The sequence below is a fragment of the Eriocheir sinensis genome, chromosome 52 (assembly GCF_024679095.1).
Source record: "Eriocheir sinensis breed Jianghai 21 chromosome 52, ASM2467909v1, whole genome shotgun sequence".
Lineage (NCBI taxonomy): Eukaryota > Metazoa > Arthropoda > Malacostraca > Decapoda > Varunidae > Eriocheir > Eriocheir sinensis.
The window spans coordinates 1,193,416-1,217,637 of NC_066560.1; the positions used below are offsets into that span (position 1 = coordinate 1,193,416).

At 40.4% G+C, this 24,222-nt stretch overlaps 1 protein-coding gene across 1 annotated transcript in view; it reads left to right on the forward strand.

Moving 5' to 3' along the window:
- LOC126982867 (DNA-directed RNA polymerase I subunit RPA2-like) overlaps window positions 1-24,222 on the forward strand; it is a 145,642-nt gene that overhangs the window by 45,458 nt on the left and 75,962 nt on the right. The window contains exons 9-12 of the mRNA XM_050835139.1: window positions 4,412-4,525; window positions 17,294-17,422; window positions 21,544-21,821; window positions 23,057-23,254. Coding sequence (XP_050691096.1) covers window positions 4,412-4,525; window positions 17,294-17,422; window positions 21,544-21,821; window positions 23,057-23,254 — 719 coding nt within the window. The remainder of the gene's footprint in view (window positions 1-4,411; window positions 4,526-17,293; window positions 17,423-21,543; window positions 21,822-23,056; window positions 23,255-24,222) is intronic.

Sequence of the window (24,222 nt, forward strand, 5' to 3'; positions counted from 1 at the left end):
GAGAGAGAGAGAGAGAGAGAGAGAGAGAGATTTGATAGATTTACATAGATATTCAGACTACACAGACCCTATGGTCCAGACTAGGTGCTCTGTCCTTAAAACTAAATGATACAGTGGAACCTTGGTTTTTGAACAACTCATCTCAAACATATCTCGGTTCCCGAACAGGCAAGCTGGCAACTACGTGCTCTACAGGCTGAGATGAATAGTAGGAGAGTTTTAGTTTTGCTGCAGCCCCCCCTCAATCCAGACTCCCTCTCAAACAGATCATATTGGCTATATATGCAGCGCCACATTCGGACACCTGAAAAGCTGTCAACTATGAGATAGTTTCTGTAGAGTTCAAGTTATAGACTAGAGTGCATCTGAGGCTGGCCCTGGGATACACAACCAGGGTGACCCCACTGCTCCAATTCGACAATTTCACGCACCTCATACTACCTGATTTCCTGACACTACTATTTGATATTAAGAAAAAATTGAGGCCAGTATCATCTTTTTGAGAAAATTTTGTGTTGCATTAGTATAAATATGTAACTAATATAAGCAGAAATATACAATAATGAGGGTTATGAACATTTACTCCCACTTATTCAGTTTCAACTCCTCACTGCTCAGCAGTGCATTAATGTATTGTCCAAAACCAGTGTCTTGTATTATGTGTGTGTGTGTGTGTGTATTTACCTAGTTGTATTTACCTAGTTGTAGTTTTGCAGGGCCTGGGCTTACGCTCGTGTGGTCCCGTCTCCGTGTCTGTATTTGTCCAACTTTTCCTAAAGCTTTGCACACTCCTCACCGATACTACATCCTCACTTGGTCTGTTCCAAACCTCTATATTTCTTTGCGGGAAGCTATATTTCTTTATGTTTTTCAAGCATCTTCCTTTCCTCAAATTTTTACTGTGTTCTCTTGTGTTCCTGGTGTTTATTCCTTCTTTTAGCAGTAACTCCTCATTATCTACTTCTTCCATTTTGCCCAATAATTTATAAATTTGTATTAGGTCTCCCCTTTCTCTTTGTTCTAGTGTTGGTAGGTCCATTTCCTTTAATCTTTCATCATATGTCAATCCCTCCAGTTCTGGAACCATTTTTGTTGCCATCCTTTGTATTCTTTCTATTTTTTTTGTGTTTCTCCTTATGGGGAGACCACACTGCCTCCGCATATTCCAGTTTCGGCCTAATCATAGTGGTTATTAACTTTTTCATCACATCCTTATCCATGTAGTGGAATGCTAATCCTGTATTTCTCACTATATTATACATATCACCAAATATCTGATTAACATGACTCTCAGGCTGTTGATTATCTTGTATTGTCACACCCAGATCTCTCTCTTTTTGAACTTTCTTTAATATTTCTCCATCTCCCATTTTATATGTCCATTTTGGTTTCCCTTTGCTCTTTCCCATTTCCATTACATGACATTTCACATTGAAATCCATCTCCCATTTAATACTCCATTTCCAAATCTTGTTCAAGTCATCTTGCAGAATTTCACAATCTTTACTGTTTCTTATGTCTTAGCAGTTTTGCATCGTCTGCAAACAGGCTCATATAACTGTCTACCCCCTCTGGCATATACCAGGAAAAGTACTGGTGCCAATACTGATCCCTGAGACACTCCACTATCTACAGTTCTCCATTCTGATTTTATGTCCTTTACCACTGTTCTCATCTCTCTTCCCCTAAGGTAGCTTTCCATCCAGTTCTTCATTTTCCCTTTCAATCCTCCTTTATTTTCCAGCTTCCATAGCAGTCTTGTATGTGGAACTTTGTCAAACGCCTTCAGGTCAAAGTAAACACAATCAACCCTTCCGTCCTTTTCCTGTATTTTGTCTGTCACTCTTGAGTAAAAGCTCAGTAAGTTTGTTACACATGAGAGCCCTTTTCTGAAGCCATATTGTTTACTTGTGATTATATTATGCTCTTCTAGAAATCTCGTCCATTGTTTCTTTATCACTTTCTCACATATTTTACATACTACACTGGTCAATGATGTGGGTCTGTAGTTCAGGGGTTCTTCCTTCTTGCCACTTTTGTATGTGGGGACCACTTCGGCCCTCCGCCACTCCTTAGGCACTGTACCAGTTGTTATTGAGCATTTAATGATATCATATACCAGTCCAACCAGCTCATTTCTTCATTCTTTCAATATATAACCTGGGACTCCATCTGCTCCTACAGCTTTCCTCACTTCCAGCTCCTCCATCATTTTATGTATCTCCTCTTGATTTACTGTGACTTCTTCTATATGAGCTTCTATCTTGTTTTCTTGTGGTTCGTTGAATTTTTATCCTTTTGTAAAAATTTGCTGGAACTTTTTGTTCAGTAGCTCAGTCATGTCTTCAGGAACTTCGATTATCACATTCCTGTCTCTCAATCTTTCTGTTTTTCCCGTTGGTTTGATCTTTCCATTTATGAATCTATAAAATCATATCCCTTTTCTTCTTTTCTCCTTATTTTCGCATATTCATTCCTCGCTACCTTATAATCTTCTTTATTCCTTTGGTTTTTATTTCTTTTCAATATTTTCCATGCTTTATGTCTTTTTTCTTTTGCCTTAGCACATTCTGTATTAAACCAATCCTTTTTTTCCTTTTTCTTTGGGTTTGCATTCTGGTACAAATTTCATAACTCCTGTGTGTGTATGTGTATTTACCTAGTTGTATTTACCTAGTTGTAGTTTTACAGGGCCTGGGCTTACGCCCGTGTGGTCCCGTCTCCGTATCTATAATTATCCAACTTTTCCTTGAAACTTTGCACACTCGTCGCCGATACTATTTCTTCACTTAGTCTGTTCCAAACCTCTATATTTCTTTGTGGGAAGCTATATTTCTTTATGTCTCTTGAGCATCTTCCCTTCCTCAACTTTTTACTATGTCCTCTTGTATTCCTGCTGGAAGGTTCCTCTCTTAGTAGCAATTTCTCGTTATCTACTTCTTCCATTTTACTCAATAGCCTATATATTTGTATTAGGTCTCCTCTTTCTCTTCTTTGTTCTAGTGTTGGCAAGTCCATTTCCTTTAGTCTCTCTTCATATGTCAGTCCCTCCAGTTCTGGAACCATTTTTGTTGCCATCCTCTGTATTCTTTCTAGTTTTACTATGTGTTTCTTCATATGTGGAGACCACACTGTTTCCGCATATTCTAGTTTAGGTCTGATCATAGTAGTTATTAATTTTCCCATCATTTCTTTGTCCATGTAGTGGAATGCTATGCCTATATTTCTCACCATGTTATATGTATCACCGAAGATCCGATTTATATGACTTTCAGGTTGCATATAATCTTGCATTATTACTCCCAGGTCTCTCTCTTCATTTACTTTCTTTAATATTTCACCATCTCCCATTTTATATGTCCATTTTGGTCTTTCTACACTTTTTCCCATTTCCATAACATGACATTTCTTCACGCTGAATTTCATCTCCCATTTCTGACTCCATTTCCAAATCTTGTTGAGGTCTTCTTGCAGCTCCTTGCAGTCTTCACTGTTTCTTATATGTCTTTGCAGTTTAGCATCATCCACGAACAGGCTCATGTAGCTGTTTATTCCCTCTGGCATATCATTAATATAGACTAGGAAGAGTACTGGTGCTAAAACCGACCACTGGGGCACTCCACTTTCCACCGTTCTCCATTCCGATCTAGTGTCCTTAACCACAGTTCTCATCTCTCTTCCTCTTAAGTAGCTTTCCATCCAGCACTTCATCTTCCCTCTCAATCTTCTTTTATTTTCTAGTTTCCACAGCAGTCTTGAATGTGAAACTTTATCAAATGCCTTCATTAAGTCTAGGTAAATGCAATCCACCCATCCGACTCTTTCCTGTAATTTGTCCGTCACTCTTGAGTAAAAGCTCAGCAAGTTTGTCACACATGAGCGGCCTTTCCTAAACCCATATTGATTGTTTGTGATTAGATTATGTTCTTCTAGAAATCTCATCCATTGTTCTTTTATTAATTTCTCACATATTTTGCATACTACGCTGGTCAGAGACACTGGTCTGTAATTTAGGGGTTCTTCCTTTTTTCCACTTTTGTATATAGGTACCACTTCTGCCCTCTTCCACTCCCTAGGCACTGTGCCCGTTTTAATTGAGCACCTAATAATGTCATATATCGGGCCAACTAACTCATTTCTGCATTCTTTAAGTATAAAACCTGAAACTCCATCCAGGCCCACGGCCTTCCCTTCTTCCAATTCCCCCAATAGTTTTTTTTTATCTCCTCTTTATCTATTTTGACCTCTTCCATATATACATCTTAGTTGTTTTCTTGTGTGTGTGTGTGTGCTGGTATAATTATATGTGTGAGTGACCATGCATGTGCATATCTTTTTGTCCTCTTGAGATAGTTGCACAACTTGGAAAATACACATTTCTTTTTCCCTGATGTATATCTTTAAATTTCAGGTGACATCAAAAGAGCAGCAAGCAGAGCCAAAGGCACAGGCAGCGCTTTCCAAAGCTTCATTGCCTCGGGGGCCCTCAGCTCTAGAACTGGATGTGGTCTTATGCAGACTACAGGTAAATTTTCCTTAAATTTACTAAATTCTGCTGAATTTAAAAAAGGTTGTCTAGATTTTAAGATGAATTGTACTTTGCAGTACATTATGTATATAATCACTTGCAAGTCTAGGTTCCTTACAAATATAAAATGCAAGAAAGGTGAAAAGTGACTGCAGGATTGGAGGAGGTCAGTAAGATGAATTTAATTAATTTTTTCATTTATTATTTACTCCTGGATTATTTTTTTGAATACCTAGTGAAATTGTGTAAATTTAAGATAGCAAGTGAATCTTGCTACTTTTCAGCTTGTGAATGTTATGAATGAGTTTGTGAATGCTCCACTGGGGTATGCTAATCCTTACCAGATGTCACCACTGACTATGCCTTTGTACCCACAGAGTTTTAGCTATTCTTTCAATTATCGTAAATCACCTGCGTTTCTCTGGGACTTTTGACATTTACACTTCAATACAGTAAGTGATACTATTGTTAATATAAATGTAGTTGATCATTCTCATTGTTTTATTTATTGTTTCACAAGACAAAACAAATGACTAATTGGAAACTTATCCTCATTAAAATCTTTCTTGCGTGGAAGCTCTGCAAAATCAAGCAGAATTGGACTTCTTAAAAGATTCTGTTTATATTACAATATTTACTGAGTACCTGCTCTGGGTGTATCATTCTCACTTTCAATGAAATTTTAATTCATCATCATCATTTCATTGACGCCTGCTCCTAGGAGCTCCCACCAGGGGATGGCCACGGCAGAAGAGTTTCCATCTTTCTCTATCCAGACACTCCCTCCTTGCCTGCTCAAAGTTTCTCAAAGATCTTTCCCCCCTCTCCCTAACATACTCTTGCACCCTATCCCTCCATTTCACTGGAGGTCATCCTCTAGCATTCCCTCCCTCTATCTCACTCACATACACCCTTCTGGTCATCTTACTCTCTTCCATTCACTCCATGTGGCCAAACCACTTTAAAGTCTGTCGCTTCACTTCTTGCTTCACTTCTTGCACCACTCCACACTTCTTCCCTTCACCGCCGTGACACATTCCAAAACGCTCATACACACTTTCATTACTCATTCCATCCATTCTACTCACACCACAAGCACTCCTCAAATAACTCATTTCCACTGCCTGCACTCCAGACCTCTGACTTTCATTCCAGGCCCACGTTTCACTTGCATATGTGAGGGTTGGTACTATTATTGTATTTCTCAAATCCCTCTTTTCCTCCATGCTCACACTTCTGCCATTCATGATTCGTCCCAAAGACCCTACCACCCTTCTTCCTTGCAATGCCCTTTCTCTTATCTCTCCCTCCGTACCACCATGCTTACACATAACTGATCCAAGGTACTTAAACTTGACCTCCTCCATTTCTTCACCATTCAAAATTATTTTGCATTCTTTTTCACATTCAATTCCCACTCTATATGGGCATAAAAAATCTACAACCTCACTTCTACTTTGCTTAAAAACCATCACTTTACTTTTGTTGACATTTACTTTCAGCTTTCTCCTGTTACAGACACTATCAAAAACACTGACCAAATTTTGTAGGTCACTTTCATTTTCTGCAATGAGCACCGTGTCATCAGCAAACAGTATTGAATTCAGTACCCACTTCCTTCCCTCATCGAACAGTCTTACTCCAACTTTGCCCTTCATTTCTCTAATAACACCATCCATATAGATATTGAACAACCATGGTGACATGACACACCCTTGTCTTAAGCCCACTTTTATCTCAAAATGTTCACTTGTTTCTCCAGTAATTTTGACACATGCAGATGCATCCTCATAGAAAGACTTCATTGCACTAAGCAGTTTTCCTCCCACACCATAAATCTTTAAAACATCCCACAATGTAATCCAATCGACTCTGTCATAAGCTTTTTCCAAATCCATGAAGGCAGCGTATAGTTTCTTTCCTTTTGCTATTATTTTTTCTACCACAATCCTGAAGGCAAATATCTGATCCACACATCCCCTTCCCTTCCTGAACCCTCCTTGTTCTTCAGTGATTTTCTCTTCTGTAAGTCTTTGCATCCTCTCTATTATGACTTTTCCATATACCTTTCCGGGTATACTCAGGAGACTTATACCTCTATAGCTCCCACATTCCCTTCTCTTGCTTTTCCCCTTGTAAACTGGGACAATGATGGCTTTCGTCCAGTCTGCTGCCCCCCCCCATGCTACTTCCCATATCTTGACCATCCATTTAAAACTACATCTCCTCCACACTTCAACATTTCTGCTGTGATTCCATCAATTCCTGCTGCCTTTCCATTTTTTAATCTTTTTATTGCCTGATTTACTTCTTCATATGTTATACTTCTTTCTTTCTATACTCCTCCTCTACCTCTACTCAAAAGTGCTGCTGTTACAGCTGCTGGACGTCCATCCTCAAAATTCATTAAGTTTTTGAAATATTCTCTCCATCTCTCTTTCACAGCTTCCCCGTCTTTCAGCATCTTTCCATTCTCATCCATAACTTCATTTATTTTACTTGGGGAGATATTTTCTGCATGTCTTTCATTTTTTACTTCTTTCCAATATGATTTCCTGTTCCCTTTATATTTTTCACTTAGTCTTTTTCCATCAACTCTCTTCTTACTTTCTTTTATTGCTTGTTTTAATTTCATTTTGCATTCTCTATATTTCTTTTTCCTTTCCCTTTTTACTTGCTCAGCCACATTTCTTTCTTGAGTTTTCTTAAAAGTTCCCTTTTCTCTTTTACTATCCTCCTTATCTCTTCTGTCCACCATGAGTTTCCTTTTCTTTTTCCATCGCACCACTTTCATCCCTAACACTTTTTTTGTTGTAGTTAACATTATTTCTTTAAATGTTCCCAAAACTTTTTCAATATTTGTATTATCTTTTACACTTTCCCATTTTTCACTTAAGTCCTCTGCCATTTCACGGTTATACTCATCTTCTATTTCTTTTTCCTGTAACTTTTCTATCTTCAGTATTTCCTTTTTAACTTCACCTTTCTTTTCAAACACCCACTTTTCTTTCATCTTTAACTTTGCCAGCACTGCACGATGGTCAGATCCATTGAACATTCCTCTTACTACCTTTGCGTCACAAATTTCTTTTCTAAGCCTTTCATCTACTGCCACATAATCAATCAATCCTTTTTGCTCATAGTCTTCTCCCCTCCTCCATGTGTGTCGGTGGATATTCTTGTGCTGAAAGAAGGTGTTCGCTAGGAACATTCCCCTCTCAGCACAGACATCCACCAGGCACTCTCCATGTTCATTGTTCCCAGGTATCCCCCATTTTCCCACCACATCCATCACACATTCATCACCCACTTTAGCATTCATATCTCCCATCATGATAAGTTTCCTTTCTTTCTCAAAACTCTTCAAACATGCATTCACTTCCTCCCAAAAAGCTTCCCTTTCTCTCAGTCCTTTTTTACTTTTCACATTTACTGGTGCACAAATACACACCCATGCATACTTTTCTAAACCTACTTTTCCTTTCACCCACACAATTCTTGATCCCTTCCAACCATAATCAGTCTCACCATTCCACACTCTTTCAGACATCACAATAGCACATCCTTCCTTACTCCTGCCTCTATACTTCTCATCCATCCCCGTCCATACAACCCCCCCAGGCACACCCTCCCACGTACCTCTCTACCATCACTCACACCAGTTCCTCGAATATGTGCTTCACTCACTCCCAACACATCCACTCTACCATTTACAAAATTTTCAATCATCACTCCTCTTTTCCTCACCACCTAAACCATTCACATTAATAGACACCAGTCTCATACATTCCTTTCTCTTCTGCTGCCCTCTGGCCATCGCTCCTGCCTCTAAAAACTCAATAAAAGTATTAGAGGCCACCAATGGGTGGCCAGTCCAATGTAGTGTTATGGAGACTTGCTCCTTGTCCAGGCTAAAAGGATTAAAACAAAGCAGCTGATGGTCGCTGCCCCCCTCCCCGTTGGTTCTACCCCGCAGGGTATAGTAACGGTGCGCACCACGTGAAGGTGAGGATGGGGTAGGCTACCTTCCCAGTCAGAGGGTAGCCGTATTGCTCCTTTCCCAATACCCTAAACAAGGGAGCTGTACGCATAGGCAGCAAAACGCACCTCGGATGAACCTCATTTGTTACGATACTGCCACTGCGCAAAATGAAGTGTAAATTAACCTGTGCAGTGTCATCTTTTGTCATAGATAGGGGTCATGCCAGGTTGCACTTTTTTCGTATTTTTTTTATTTGCCCCTTAAAATGTAAAAAAAAATACAAATCATTTGATATATATATTATTTATATGTGAGGAATGGAACCCTAGAGTGTTCGTCCTCTTATTTTTCTCCGTCTCAGATCTAACAATATCATACCAGGGAAGGGAAATTTATCTTAGAATTTTTTAGAGCCTATATTCTTTCCATTTTAAACACTTCTCACAACCCTAAAGTGTGAGTAATGTATTAGTACTTCTTTACATCACAAAAACCTAAAAAATAAACAGGAGTTGTAAGTACAAGAAAATGGTTGCATGCGCATTTGGCAACACCACTCGCTTCAAGGCCGTGTGTAGTTCTCAAAGCTCAGCATAATGCTATGAAGCTTCCGATGATAAGTTTTCGTTTCCGATTACTCTGAACCGTAATTTACAATTCCACATGCCTTACTGATTATAGAATCAAGGAGTAATTACCCAGAATAAAGTAACTTACCTTCTTGTATAATGATTTTTGTTGGAATGCGGACAAATGTCCAGAAAAGCCCTTTAACATCTATTATAAAATACGAAGACTTGTCAAATTATCCCTCTACTGTCATTGAACAACGTTACATACTCAAACAAAAATAAAGGGCGTATAAGCCCTCCACTATATACGTACTAAATACTGTACGGGTTAAGTATATGGTATGTCAACTGTATCCAAGACTTGCTAAGACAAACTTTGATGCTTTGCTTAGACTGGAGGGGCGATGGATCCTATTCACACAGGAGGATCGAACGACTATACCGGAAAGAGTTCAGGTGTACGAGGGCGGGGAGGCGACAAATTGAGGGATATAATCATTACCAGGCAAGTAGTTCAGGATGAGATTGATAAGCTTAAGAAGAACAAGTCGCCAGGTCCTGACGGGATATTTCCGAGGGTATTAAAGGAATTAGGTAATGTACTCAGTGACCCACTAACCGACATCTTTAAGATGTCGGTAAATACTGGCTATGTGCCAAGCCTATGGAAAGTGGCTAATGTGACGCCGATTTTTAAAAAGGGGGACAGGTCAGCTGCTTCAAACTATCGCCCAATTAGCTTAACATCGGTTATAGGCAAGATGCTGGAGTCCATAATAGCCAGGAACATTCGGGAGCATTAAGAGAAACATAGCTTAATTCACGACTCGCAGCATGGGTTCACAAAAGGTAGGTCATGCCTCACCAATCTCTTGTCCTTCTACAATAAAGTATTTGAGGCGGTTGACAGAGATGAAAAATATGATGTAATCTATCTTGATTTTAGTAAAGCGTTTGACAAAGTTCCTCACCAATGACTGTTGCTTAAATTACAGGCTCACGGAGTAGAGGGTAAAGTTTTGAACTGGGTCAAGGCGTGGCTTAGCAATAGGAAGCAAAGAGTGCAAATCAATGGTAAAAGATCTGACTGGGGATGTGTTACGAGTGGGGTTCAGGTTCAGTATTAGGTACACTTTTGTTTATTATTTATATCAATGACTTAGACACAGGAATTAGTAGTGATGTTAGTAAATTTGCAGATGATACCAAGATCGGTAGAGTAATTGAGTCGGATCAGGACGCTAGTATTCTCCAAGGTGAACTCAACAGATTGTATGACTGGGCGGATAAATGGCAAATGGAGTTCAATGTAGGGAAGTGCAGTATTCTGAGTGTAGGTAGGAACAACCCCTCACATAACTATTGCTTAAATGACACTCTCATAAGCAGGTCTGGGTGTGAGAGGGATTTAGGGGTCTTAGTGAGCTCTGATCTCCGTCCAAGGGCACAATGCATTCAAGCTAGAAATCGAGCTAATAGGGTACTGGGATTTATTTCAAGGAGCGTAAGCAACAGAAGCCCCGAAGTCTTCCTCAAACTATATTTAGCATTAGTTAGACCTCATCTTGACTATGCGGTTCAGTTCTGGTCACCTTACTATAGAATGGATATCAAAATGTTAGAATCGGTGCAGAGGAGGATGACTAAGATGATTCAGGGGTTGAGAAACTTGCCATACGAGGAAAGACTCAAACAGTTAAACTTGCATTCTCTAGAAAGGCGAAGGGTGCATGGTGACATGATCGAGGTTTATAAATGGATGAAGGGCTTTAATAAGGGAGACATTCATAAGGTTTTGTTGGTAAGAGAACCGGGTAGGACACAAAGTAATGGGTTTAAACTGGATAAATTCAGATTCAACAGGGACATAGCCAAAAATTGGTTTACTAACAGGGTGGTGGATGAGTGGAATAGGCTTAGCAGTCATGTGGTGAGTGCCAATACAATTGTCACATTCAAAAATAGACTAGATAAGTTCATGGACAGCGATATTAGGTGGGGTTAGATACACAGGAGCTTAGGGTCAAAGGAGCTGCCTCGTACAGGCCTACCGGCCTCTTGTAGACTCCTGCGTTCTTATGTTCTTATATTATAAGCTGCTTCACACCTTAGGTTTGTTTAAAATCATGAGCCTTCTTTAAATCTTAAAAAAAAGTTATCTGAGCAAAGCGTCAAAGTTTGTCTTGGTGAGTCTTGGATACAGCCATCATACAGGACGGTCATTGAGATACCACGGACTTAATTTACACTTAAATTAAGATTTTGTTGAAGGGGAGACTGATACACTCAGAGCAGGTACTTGGCAAATATTGTTATATAAACAGAATTTTTGAAAAAGCCCAATTCTGCTTGATTTTGCAGGGCTTTCATGGAAGAAAGATTTTAATGAGGATTTTTTAGGAGCAGCGAGTAGCGGGCTTTATTTTTATTATTGTTTTCTTTTTTTGTGTGCCCTTGAGCTGCCTCCTTTGTTGTGAAAAAAAAAAAAAGTTTCCAGTTACTTATTAATTTTGTCTTGTTTAACAATAAATAAAACAATGGGAATGATCAACTACATTTTTATTAACAATAGTATCACTTACTGTATTGAAGTGTAACTGTCACAAGTCCCAGAGAAACACAGGTGACGTATGATAATTGAAAGAACAGATCAAGCTTCGTGGGCCCAAAGACGTAGTTGCTGGTGACATACGCTGGTTGGCAACTCTGGATACCCCATTGTGTTTTGTTGACACATTTGTTTCTTATTAATCATTTAGAGCCACTTTCTCAGTCGTTTTGTTTGATTTGATCGTTACCAATTGCGCTGATCAATGCTATAGTTTTCCACGTGAAACTAGCCGATGGGGTAGTGACGGCTGCAAAGGAAGCGAGAGGTGTTCAGAGTGTGTGTTGTAAGGTGTGGGGCTAGGCTAACCCCGCAGCCGCCACTTCCCCATCGGCCAGTTTTAAGTGGAAATTCTATAGCGTCGATCGCCACCATTGGTAACAATCAAAACAAACAAAATGACTGTGAAAGTGTCCCTTATTCATCCAACTTATACAGATCTGCATGTAATCACTCATTCAGTTTTTCACTTGCCATTTCCTTCATATCATGTTCCTCCTTTGCGTTCTCTCTCTCTCTCTCTCTCTCTCTCTCTCTCTCTCTCTCTCTCTCTCTCTCTCTCTCTCTCTCTCTCTCTCTCTCTCTCTCTCTCTCTCTCTCTCTCTCTCTCTCTCTCTCTCTCTCTCTCTCTTCTTTTTTTTGTTTTTACTACACAAAGTCATCAAAGCCACAACACCAATCCCTTCCCAGCAGATGATCTATATATTGACGCTTTGAAAGTGGGGCTGTTTATCAGTACGTCTATAATGGACTCTCATGTGACTATGCTGGTTTGTAGGAAGATTTGTTTGTAGACACTTTCTTTATACTCATTTAATCATTTGTATAATTTGGTATTTTGCATCTTAGTCTTGCCCCTTTAACCAGGAGCCACTCAAATTTGTCAGTTATCCTCTTTGCATTACTCCCTGAAGATGCACCTTTGACTAAAGGAAATGAATATATACATAGATACATATAGAAAATATTGAAAACAACAAATTGAAGAAAGCTGGAGAAAACAGGAATATCATAACCAGGTTACATGTTCTGGACATTGGTGAAGCAATATACATCTGCGTCATGCATATTCTATGAATCCATAGTATACGCAAACAAAATTTGCCCCCACTCACCCCATCCCATCAGCGATACCAGAACTGGAAAAACAAACAAGTTTTGTCCTTCAGGCTACATTTTATTAGTATTTTTTGACCACCCTTTGCTTTGATGACCATCTGTAGCTGTTTAGACATAGAAGCACTTAGTTTCTTAAAGTAATTCCAATCCAGATCATCTTCCCACATTTTGCGCAGAGCTTCCCCAAGGCGTGGAAGTGAAGATGTGTCAGTGTTCTGCAGCTTCCTTTTCATGGAGGACCAACAGTTCTTAATGGGGTTGAGATCTGGTGAGTTGCCAGGCCAGTCAAGCACTTGCACATTGTTATTCTGGAGGAAATCTTACACTTTTTTGGCCCTATGGGGTGGAGCAAAGTCATGCATAAAAAAAGTGCATCTGTGTCCATTGAAGGGTGCATGCATGTGGTTTCGTAACACTTCGACATAAATGTTACTATTTACTGCAACATTCTTTGGCAAAATGTGCAAAGGTCCACGCCTACGTTCACCACTGCAGCAGCCCCATACCATCAGAGACGTTGGGTGCTTGACTGCCTTCTCAACGAAGTGCTCCTCGTAGCAACTGGCACCGACAGGTTTCCTTACTTTCCCCTGACACTCTGTAATACATCTGAATGTGGACTCATCGCTCCACATTATCTTCATCCAGTCATCTTCAGTTCATGTTTCATATTACCGAGCAAATGCAAGCCTTCATCATTGCTCTTGTGAGGAGTGACTTTTTGGCAGGTGATCGTGAGGGCAGCTTCAGATCCTTGGCAAGGCAATGCTGAATGGTCCGCTGAGACATGTCTCTCAGCATTCCAGGATGCATTATTTTCAGTTGTTCAGCTGTGACCTTGGGGTTCTTTAACACTTCACTCCTTAGAAGTGTGTCAGTGGCCTTACATGTTTTCCTGGGGCATCCAGAACCATGTTTCCTGGGAAGGATCATGCAGCCTGGTGCGCCTCTGACAACAGTACTGAGTTGCTTGATAGTGGAAAAATTTTAATGAAGAGATTTTCTATTCTCTTTTTCAATTACTCTCTCGGTCCCACACGTCCTCTGCGTGTATCGAAACACACGAGAAATTAATCACAACAAGGAAAGGGTATTCCCCGGCTGCCTGGAATTGAACCCGCGACCAGCGTGACGGGAGAGCCACTCCTTACTGAGTCGGCCAAAGAGGTACCCCACTGGCTAAGTGGGTTATGGGAGGCTCGTTCATCAGGCATAGTCGCCGCACTACAAAATGTCGTCCAGTACACATTGCAATTCCCCTTAGAGGTACATTTTACTTAATCAGGGTGAGAATTCTGGCTTTCTCCACATCTGACTGTTTGGCAGGCATGATAGAGAACGTGGAGATAAAATAATGGAGCAGAAAGGAAGGTGGTCGAGAATGCGTTAGAAGTGATGCTAAAAGAGTGTGACATATGTCTTCCTCTGACCGTAGCTCAGAGAGCACTGATGATTTATCACACCGCACGCCACTCGCTTACCCTGCCGGATGCCATGAGTTACCAGAGATGCAAAAAAGAAAAATTCCAGGGCAGGAAAATACAATGTATAATGAGTGACTCGCCCTCGGGCGTGTTGCCAGGTGGGCGCCTTTTTTTTTTTTTTTTTTTTTTGTGTGTGTGTGTGTGTGTGTGTGTGTGTGTGTGTGTGTGTATACTGTAATTCATTTATGGCAACAATCATTCAAAACATCTATAAATAGATTCATGTCTCTCATTTTTGTGATAGAGTCTGTATATACATTTCAGTCTAGAATGCGCCAAATGCTGAGAAACTAAATATTAATGTATGGACTATTTGTGGCTTAGTCTATATGTAGACGATTTTTTATTTGGTGGTACAGCCTCCCTCCTTACTGCTGGCAAGGGGATAAACACTCATCTCACAACCTTTGCCTTTAACGTTCTGCTTCATCCCATTGTCAGCAGCTCTATAATATATCAAGCTTCTCTTCTCCCATGCCTACAGGTATCTGTGAATCATTTTGTGTTTAAGGTGTTTAAGACAAACCTTTCAGCATTTCTGTCCATGAGATATTGTTCATTTTGTATTCACATTCTGGTTTAAACAGACTCTAACATCCTCTCAAAACAGTTACCGTACGGCTTATAAGACGCACTTTTTTCCAAAAAAATGTCCCTGAAAATCACCCTGCGTCTTATAAGGTCAAGGTTCAGCTTTGAGTCACTGGCTAGTGAAGTTTTAGTGCAGCAATGGCACTTCAATTAAACTGCAAATGTCTCCGCAAACGTAAACAAGGTGGCGATCGCTTTTACAGCAATGACGGCAACTCTTTTCTAAAGTAACAGTGTAAAACAGTTGTACTTCATATGAAATGACACCAATCAGGAAGAAAATTAAATGACTAAACCTAACGTTCATAACAACCTAAACAAACTAGCGGACGATTGTACACCAAACCTGACAACACGCACAAGACATGCTATGTTTCCTTTGTAGACAGGGATCATTGAGGTGAGACAGACCTTTATAAAACTGTTTAACTTTGTTTGATTGATAAACACAAACAATATATGGATAATATTGACGAGATATTGAGAAGATAGGTTATTATTCGATATTTACAAGTGCCTGTTTCTTCATTTTGCGCTTATCTTTTAACATCCTTACTTTACATACGTGTCCAACAAACATTGAATCACATTCAAGTTTGAAATTTCACACTTCCTTATGTTTTAAAAATGTACTAGAATTTTACAACTAGACTTATGATGTAGAATAATAATAAAGAAATATGATGCACAAACTTTATACCCGTTACCCCTCTGAATGTCGCTGTCTCCGCCATGTTTGTTTACATCTCAAAGCAATGCCCTCGAGTCTATAAGCAGGCCTAATTCTGGTAGGTCCCAACACATATTAATGGTTTCAAATGTAAAGTATTGGGATTTGATAAGGATCTGAATACAGTCACCCCCCGCCGTTCGCGGTCTCACCCATCGCGGTTTCGCGTATTCGCGGTCAACTAATTAGACCCCGCTTATACAGCGGCCCCAGTTTCGTATCTGTGGATGCATTGACGCTAAATAGGAAGGCAGAGGAGGAGGGAGGCAGAGGAGGGGAAGGAGAGGAGGAGGAAGGCAGAGAGGAGGGAGGGAGGAGGCAGAGGAGGGGAAGGGAGAGAGGAGGGAGGGCAATGGGCGTTAAGGCGGTGTCACACTAGCACTTTTTCCGTCGATTAATGCCATTTCCGTCGATTTTCATCGTTCGCATGAACTTATCGCATGAATTTGTCAGGCGATCAGGATCGTTTCCTGCAAATTTCCGCCTTTGTTTACATTTCCAAGACCAAGACCGAGACTTTCCGTGGCTTCAACCTGTCTCAACCGCTCTCCGGCAGTGACAGCCGTCCTCATCCTGGAGTCACTTCTGGCAATAAGCGGGGTCACTAACTCCAGAAGTCTGTGGTACTGGCACTTATCCAACCTTATCCACTTCTACAGAGTCTCATGATCCTCTAAACTCAGCTCTTTTAACAGCCTGTGGTACACACTTTCTCTTTCCGACGAGCCAACCATGAGCGCATCCATGCACGCTTTTGGCTTGTTTAGCTCGTCTAAGTCTCACAATACACAGTATTAGGTTCAGAGCAGCGTATCTTTGCCAGCGTGGACTCCATGTTTGTTTACATTCCCATGGTCTGTGCCGACGGAAAGTTTCAGACGAAACACCGTTTGTGTGTGACAGGCCACAGCCAAGATATCGACGATTTTCAGAAAAACGACGGAAAAAGTTGACGGAAAAAGTGCTAGTGTGACACCGCCTTTAGGTTGCTCCTGAGTGACGTCACGGTTAGACTGTGACGTCATGCTTTCCTATTGGCCAGCAGCTCACTCAGGGACGACTGCTATTGGTCGAGATTTTCTCATAGCAACATTATCCTAAAAAAAAAAATTCACGCGCCGCCACACTGCAGTGTTGCCAGATTGGGCTACTTATCGCAAATTGGGCTACTTTTGGGAACGAAAAAAACATGTTTTATATGACGTGTCAGAGGTGACTTCCCCAAATGCATATTTTCCCATAGGGTTATAGTCCCGCCGTTCGCGGTTTCGCGCATCGCGCCGAAGTCCGGGAACGAAATACCCGCGAACGGCGGGGGATGACTGTACATGTGAAACTTTAAAAATGATAGTGGGGAGGACTACAAATGTCGGGCGAAAAATCTTCACCTGACATTCGAGGTTCAAACCCGTTTATTATACACGGTATATTTTTTTTTCAAATGCCTGTCGAAATTGGGAGTGCGTCTTATAAGCCGTCAAATACGGTACTTGGATTACATATAATGGTAATACTAATGATAATATATAACCAATTTATATATTGTAATTGACAACAACTAGAGCAATAGGATTATTAGTAATAGCAATACCATAGCCCAAAATATTTAGTAATAGTAATTGTAATAGAAACTGTAATAGGCCCTATGGCTGAATTTGTAATTCTCTATGTTCCTCCAGGCTTGACTGTTGTAATGGACCACCTCAACCGAATGCGTGATCTGTCCCACTTGCGAGCCATCCACAGAGGAGCATTCTTCATTGAAATGAAGACTATAGAGCCAAGGAGACTAACAGGAGAAGCTTGGGGTGGGTGTCGGCTCTTTCTTCATAACAAGGAATATTGTCAGTTTTTAAGCTGAAGACACTTTTGTCTACACCTTTGTACAGTGTAATTTTGTTTTAAGGTCTTTTTATTAGCACAAATTAATGAAAGTATGAAGTGCATCAGTGGATAATCTAGCTCTAATCCACTGAATAGGTCATAGGATGAAATTAATTTCTTCTAGTCAGTGATTGCTAAGTTGGTGCATCAATCCTCAGTACAATATACAATAAAAGTCCAATGATCCAAACACGGATAATCTGAAAATCCCAGTAGTCTGAGTATTTCAAGTTGCTGACAAGAGAGAGAGAGAGAGAGAGAGAGAGAGAGAGAGAGAAAAAAAATATATATATATATATATATATATATATATATATATATATATATATATATATATATATATATATATATATATATATGTATGTATACACAGTTGTCCCTCAAATAGTACGATTTCCAATAGTACAGTTTCGGTTTTATACGGATTGTCATAGAATTTTTTTTTAGGATTTTAAAATTTCCTGCTCGTCGCACCAAGTAGGCAAGACTGTTCTACCCATGGAGGCAAAATTGGTGGAGTCGACATCAGCCCAGTTAAGTGAATCCACCAAACTGTCATTTTTATGACTGCAAGGTTGTGGAAACCTGCCAGGTGTCAGGTGTCGTCAGGTCAGGCTCCCCCTCCATGGGCTCGGCCAGGCTGCTCTCACCCGTGTATCCCTCATCTTCCGGCCCTAAAAATGGCAGTTCGGCGGCTTCACCTCAATGAAAGGGATTATCAGCCCGTGTCGACTCCATGGTTCTACCAGACTGACACCCATGCACATCTCAGTCCATGTGTGTGCACATCAGGAGTAATGTTTTGCCAGACTGAAACATATGCGCTTTCCTTAAGTCCATGTGTGTTCACAGCTTCAGATACGCTTCTCCGTTACCAAATAACATGAACATGGGACCCAAGAGACAAGCCAAAACACTTGCTCTAAGCACCCCAAAGCGTTCGAGAAAGCTGTTCACCTTGCAGAAGAATTCAGATTTAGGAGAAGTTACATTTTGGTATGAGTTAAGTTGCGGTAGAGAGAGCATACCACATGAATCTGAGTCCCGCCTGGTTCAGCTCCTACTCACTGGCCAAAGTTGCCAGTTATGCATTATCTGCCATAGTGTTACCACGCTGGGCAACGGAGCCATCCTGGCAGCGCTCCCTTCCACTTTGTCAGCGAGCGGATCATGTCATACACTCACACACTCTCTTACCCTCTACCATAGTCTCTATTGCTTTCTAAATCATACTTGAAATAAGATACGAAATTGTATTTGTGGAGATTGACTCCGCGCCTCCAAAATACGGCATTACGCCTCCATATTATATATGTAGTTAAGGGACGCATATTTAAACTACTCCAACCGAACTTTAAATAACCTGTCCTCTAATGGGGGGGCCTTCGCACCTTCGATCCCCCCAGTGTGGTAACACTGCACTGTGACTGCAGCAGAAAATGCATAACTGGCAACTGAGCCAGGCGGGAGCCAGATTCCGTAAGAGTGCCCAGGAGTGTTTCTAGGGGGAGCACTAATTTTATACGGATTTTCGAATAGTACGGGGATCCTGGGTCCCTAACCCCCATACTATTTGAGGGACGACTATATATATATATATATATATATATATATATATATATATATATATATATATATATATATATATATATATATATATACACACACAGTAATCCCTCGTTTATCGTGGGGGTTAGGTTCCAGAACCCCCCGCGATAGGCAAAAATCCGCGAAGTAGCAACCTTATATTTATTTTATTATTTATATAATTTATATTATATTTTATATATATTATTTATATAAGCACGCATATCTCTGTGAATCTCGCCTCAGCCCGTGTGAACAAGGTCACCCAACCACTAGTTTCTCAAGAGATTCAAAGTCTGCTATATTTCACAGGAAACTCATCGAAATTCTACTCAGAAACTCAGTCACCAACATGTCAGTTACTCGTGTGGTCGGTAAGTTGTGGTCACAAGAAGAAGAAGAGCGTATCGGCTGTTCGGTTCAGTAGCTCTCCACGTGTTTATTCCAGTACCGCAAAGAGCTCCAAGAAACTAGATAAGCTTGGAGTAATCATTTTGAGCAAGTTTAGGACTTTAGTCTTGTTCAAGTGTAGTCATTGCCACATCCTGTCTGGGTCCTCACTGCCAACTTCTCGAGCATTTAACGGCAGCAAGCTGTAACACTCTCCATTTGTCTTCGAGCTAACCACTGATGAACCAACAAATGCTACGGTCGCTGAGCCAATCAGCGCCCAGAATACAGAACACAGTGCTCTGGTTGGTCGCCTCCCATCCATCAGCCAATAGTGTGCCGTGTACGATCACACGTGGGCAAACTAGCTCAAACGGAAGCGGCCGTAGCTGTGTTTTACATACGTGCGAGTCTTTGTCTACTCATCTGCAGTGCACTACGTATTTTATTTCAATTTAATATTATTTAAATGTTCTTATTAATACTTTCTTAATTTTTTTTTTATTATTTACAATTTTTTTAGGCTATAAAATGCTTCTTTTACTGCAAAATAAGTAAAATAATAAATATATTAAAATACCTCTATACCGCAAAATTCCGCGATATAGCGAAAAATCCGCGATACGAAACTAATTTTTTTTTTTTCTACGTTTTCCTTCTCCTCCTTTAGTTGCTTCTCAATTATTTCCTTGAAGTCTACATTAGCTTTTTCGTGCTCTACTTTCCAGGTCTTTATTTCACCCAGCACTTCCTCCCTAACTCTTTTCCTCCTTGTCCATTATCACTTTCAGGTCTTCATTTTCCTTTCTTATGACTCCTAGTCCTTCCTTCACCATCTTTTCATATTTCACCAACTTCTCTTTCAACTCCTCATTCTCCTGAACCATTTTTTTTTTTTTTTTTTTTTTCCCTCTTAATCTTAATTCACTTTGTAACCTCTTACCTTGAACATCGTCTTCTTCCATGACCTTCACTTTACTGATCCACGTATTTAACTTCTTCTCCACCAACACCACTCTTCTGTACACAGATGATTCCATATTGCCGAACCCCGAGAACGTTGGCTCTATGTTTTCATAACCCTCGTCACTGTTCAAGCCTCCTATAGGTTCTTCTCGAACTTTCTGTCTTGTTCCAGTTCCTTTTCCTTTTCCTTTTCAGTGTATGCCACCCTTCCTCCTCGTCACTCATCCTACACTAGCTTTTTAAAATCTTTAAATGGGAGACGGGCCACTCAACGCATACCCGACCCTGTAAACCCAAACAACCGGTGGCGATGAGCTGATCCTAGCACAGGGAGTTGGGAGCCAGCGGCAGCACGTCTGGTCTCTTCAGTCTCTCTTTCATGTGTGTGTGTGTGTGTGTGTAGTTACTCGATCCACGTGTTTATGTGGGTGGAGTCTGGATGGGTGGGTTTCACGTGGACGCGCAGTGGTGACAATGAGAATTTCTGTTACAAAGGAACCACAGGCATGCCACATGGGCACAATTATGGCATCAAGGACAGGAGGACAAGAGTGTATACCCAAACCTCATCAAAGAACTGTGCTGTGACCGGTGTTGTGTTCCTGAGCCAATAAATAGCCTTCATACAGTGATTCATGGGTAAATTTATGGGAAATAGCATCTTGCTATTTTCAAAAAATCAAAACTTAATATCATTTGATAGCCTAGGGGGAAAAAGTAGTTGTTAGCATCAATGATATATAGGCAGTAATGACAAATACCATCAATTATGGTCGATTTTTTGTTTCATATTACACCTGTCCCCCTGTATGCATGGGTCTGTTATTCATGGATTCCCAAATGCCCTGAAGTGTCCAGAGTGGAATTTTTAGAGAAAGTTTGAGTGAAGAATTCATTTTTAGAAATGAATGTGACAGTTGTAAAGCCATCAGGGTTAAGAGAGGTAGGAAAGATAAAAGTAATTTTTTAATTTTTTTTTATCCTATTATTCTGTATGAAAAATAATTGAATTCTGAGACTTCAAGTTCCAAACATTTTAAAAGCAATCTATTCAGCTTGTAACAATTATAATGATTGTTTGTATAATTGATTTTTATTGCAGGGTTTATCTGTCCTGTCCACACCCCTGATGGAGCACCATGTGGTCTTCTCAATCACCTAGCAAAGAACTGTATTGTACTGAATGAAATGCCAGAAAACCCACAAGGAATTTTCCAGGCCCTTATCAGGCTTGGCATGACCCCCACCCAAAACATTGCACCTGTGCCATACAGCCAGTGCTTAGAGGTAGTGCTGGATGGAGGACTGGTTGGCTACATCAGGAAAAATGAGGCAGAAAAGTTTGCAAACAAGCTACGGATTCTGAAGACTCAAGGAGAGGTGAGAACGATTTTTTAAATTTTGTCCCACCTCTTAATTGGTTTCAATTGTTTGGTTGCTTAACCCGGTAGCAGCGGGGATCATGTTTCTTATTGGTCCCTCTAAGTGAGAAAAATGAGAAAAAATCATCACTCACACAAACCATTTCATAATATACATCAAAGCATTTGTGATCAGTTTATGTATCATCTATTTTGGGGGGTTTAAATCGGGGCACAAATTTGGCCTGTAGCTGCTACATGGTAAAGCCACAAATTTGGCCCGTCACTGCTACCGGATTAAGAAGGGAGTAACCAAAAGTGAGAAGACAATTTATCCAATGAATCTTTTTTGTACCAGTTACTAATGCATGAGATAAAAAGTGTTGAATGTGTGGAGTTGATTATGTAAGAAATGAATGTACAGATGTATGGAACTGAAGACTTGCCTGCTGTGGTCACTCATTTCTAGAGAGAATAGGTCATCAGATGCATCATCACTTGAAGTAAACATTTAAATAAAGCTGTATATCATTATTTATTTTTATTCATAATTTTGAAAGCTGTGTCTAAAGGCTCTGCACAGGTGTGGTCACTGGTCACAGTATAAAATTTCCATATCTTGTTTTCCGGTATACACAAATTATATACAATTTTTTTTATCAGTTGCTTTGCTTCTCAAATTTTTATATCATCTTAAATGAGAAATCAGTTCATTAACCACATACCGTGTCTGCCGGCATCAAAGACGTACTCTATTTTCAAGTGCTTTATTTTGAAAAAAATAATGATATCCTTTAGTAATTTTACTAGGATGTTTTGTTGGCTGTCTCCTGACTTGTAGTACAAGTCTACCATATACTACTACTGTAGGGCCAGGCAACCTTTTCGAAGGGAGGGCCACAGGCCGTAGTAAGAAACAAGAACCCCAAAGTAAAAAAAGTGAAAAATGAAAAACAAACAGATAATGGGACAATTAGTGCTGCTTGCCATGAAGAAGTATTTCGATATCCGACTCAGTGGATGAGGTAGGCAACTGAATAATGTCACTGAGGTGAAGGTCTGAGACTTGGCAGCAAAGTCGAGGCTTCGTGTCCTTCATGTTGGAAAAGAGCAGCTCACAACAGTAGGTGCAACAAGGCAACAAAAATATGCAAACTTAACATCAGACAACCCTCAGCCTTGAAGGCACTGATGTGTGCATGCATGTGTGTCTGCAGAATGTCTATTCTCACATTGATATCTGTTCTATTCCAGATCTTCAAGTACACTGAGATTGTGTATATTCCTGGACGGAAGTATGGAGGACAATACCCAGGCCTTTTCTTGGCAACAGGGGTTAGCAGAATGCTTCGACCTGTGATAAATCTGGATACTCACACTATAGAGTATGTGGGCACCCTGGAGCAGCTGTACCTCAATGTTGCTGTTACCCCAGAGGATATAGAGGAGGGGGTGAGTGTTTTTGGTATTTGATGCAAGGGGTCCTCATCTGAGTATCAAAGTACCACTCATCTTAAAGTGAATGGTAGATTGAGTGCTGATTTTTTCTGTAAATGTTGGTATGCATTGAATCTTGTCTTAAACCCCTTACTATTGTTTATTGTTATGTCAAATGCTTATACAGTAAGGCCGCCCAGTTAGATGCTATATGTGGTTGACTGATATTGATTGCTTGGAAAGCTCAGGAAGTGGAAAGGTTGATTTCAATTCAAGGGTATGAAAGATCATGAAAGAAATTTATATCTCTGATGCAATGTTCTCTCCCGAGGAGGGCAAAAGTCCCCAGTCTTGCTTGTTTCACACTTTTTTAATGCTCACATCCCCACTTCCATGTATGTTTGTAAACCACAGATGCCTGGAGTTCAGTTGGAATCATGTCTTTGATTTAAAAGAAAAAAAAAGGGTAACTTTTTAACCCCTGGACATGTACTTCAGTTTACAACTATGTATGACTATAGCTTATGTTTGCATTTTGACAAGGATGCATATCTAAAAGGAAAAGTAAAGTTGGAGGCAAATGCCATTGCTATACGTGGCTGCTGTGCTCATCTCCATCACACTGGCCCTTGAGCCCGTGCTGTGTAAGAACCAATTACCGTAGGACACCATGCCAGTGTGCCGTCCAGGTTAACTTTACCTTCCCCAGGTGTCCCCAGGTACCCATTTGTCAACCAGCCAGAAAGGGAGGATGAACAGCTGGGTGAACTGCTCGACAACTGCCTTGGCCAGGATTCGAACCTGGGCCTGCAGATTCGTAGATGACTACCTTAACCCGATAGGAGCGACGGGCCAAATTTGTGGGTTTAACGTGTAGCAGCGATGGGCCAAATTTGTGCCATGATATAAACCCTTCATAATAGATGATACATAATCTGATCACAAATGCTTTGATATATATTATGAAATGGTTTGTGTGAGGG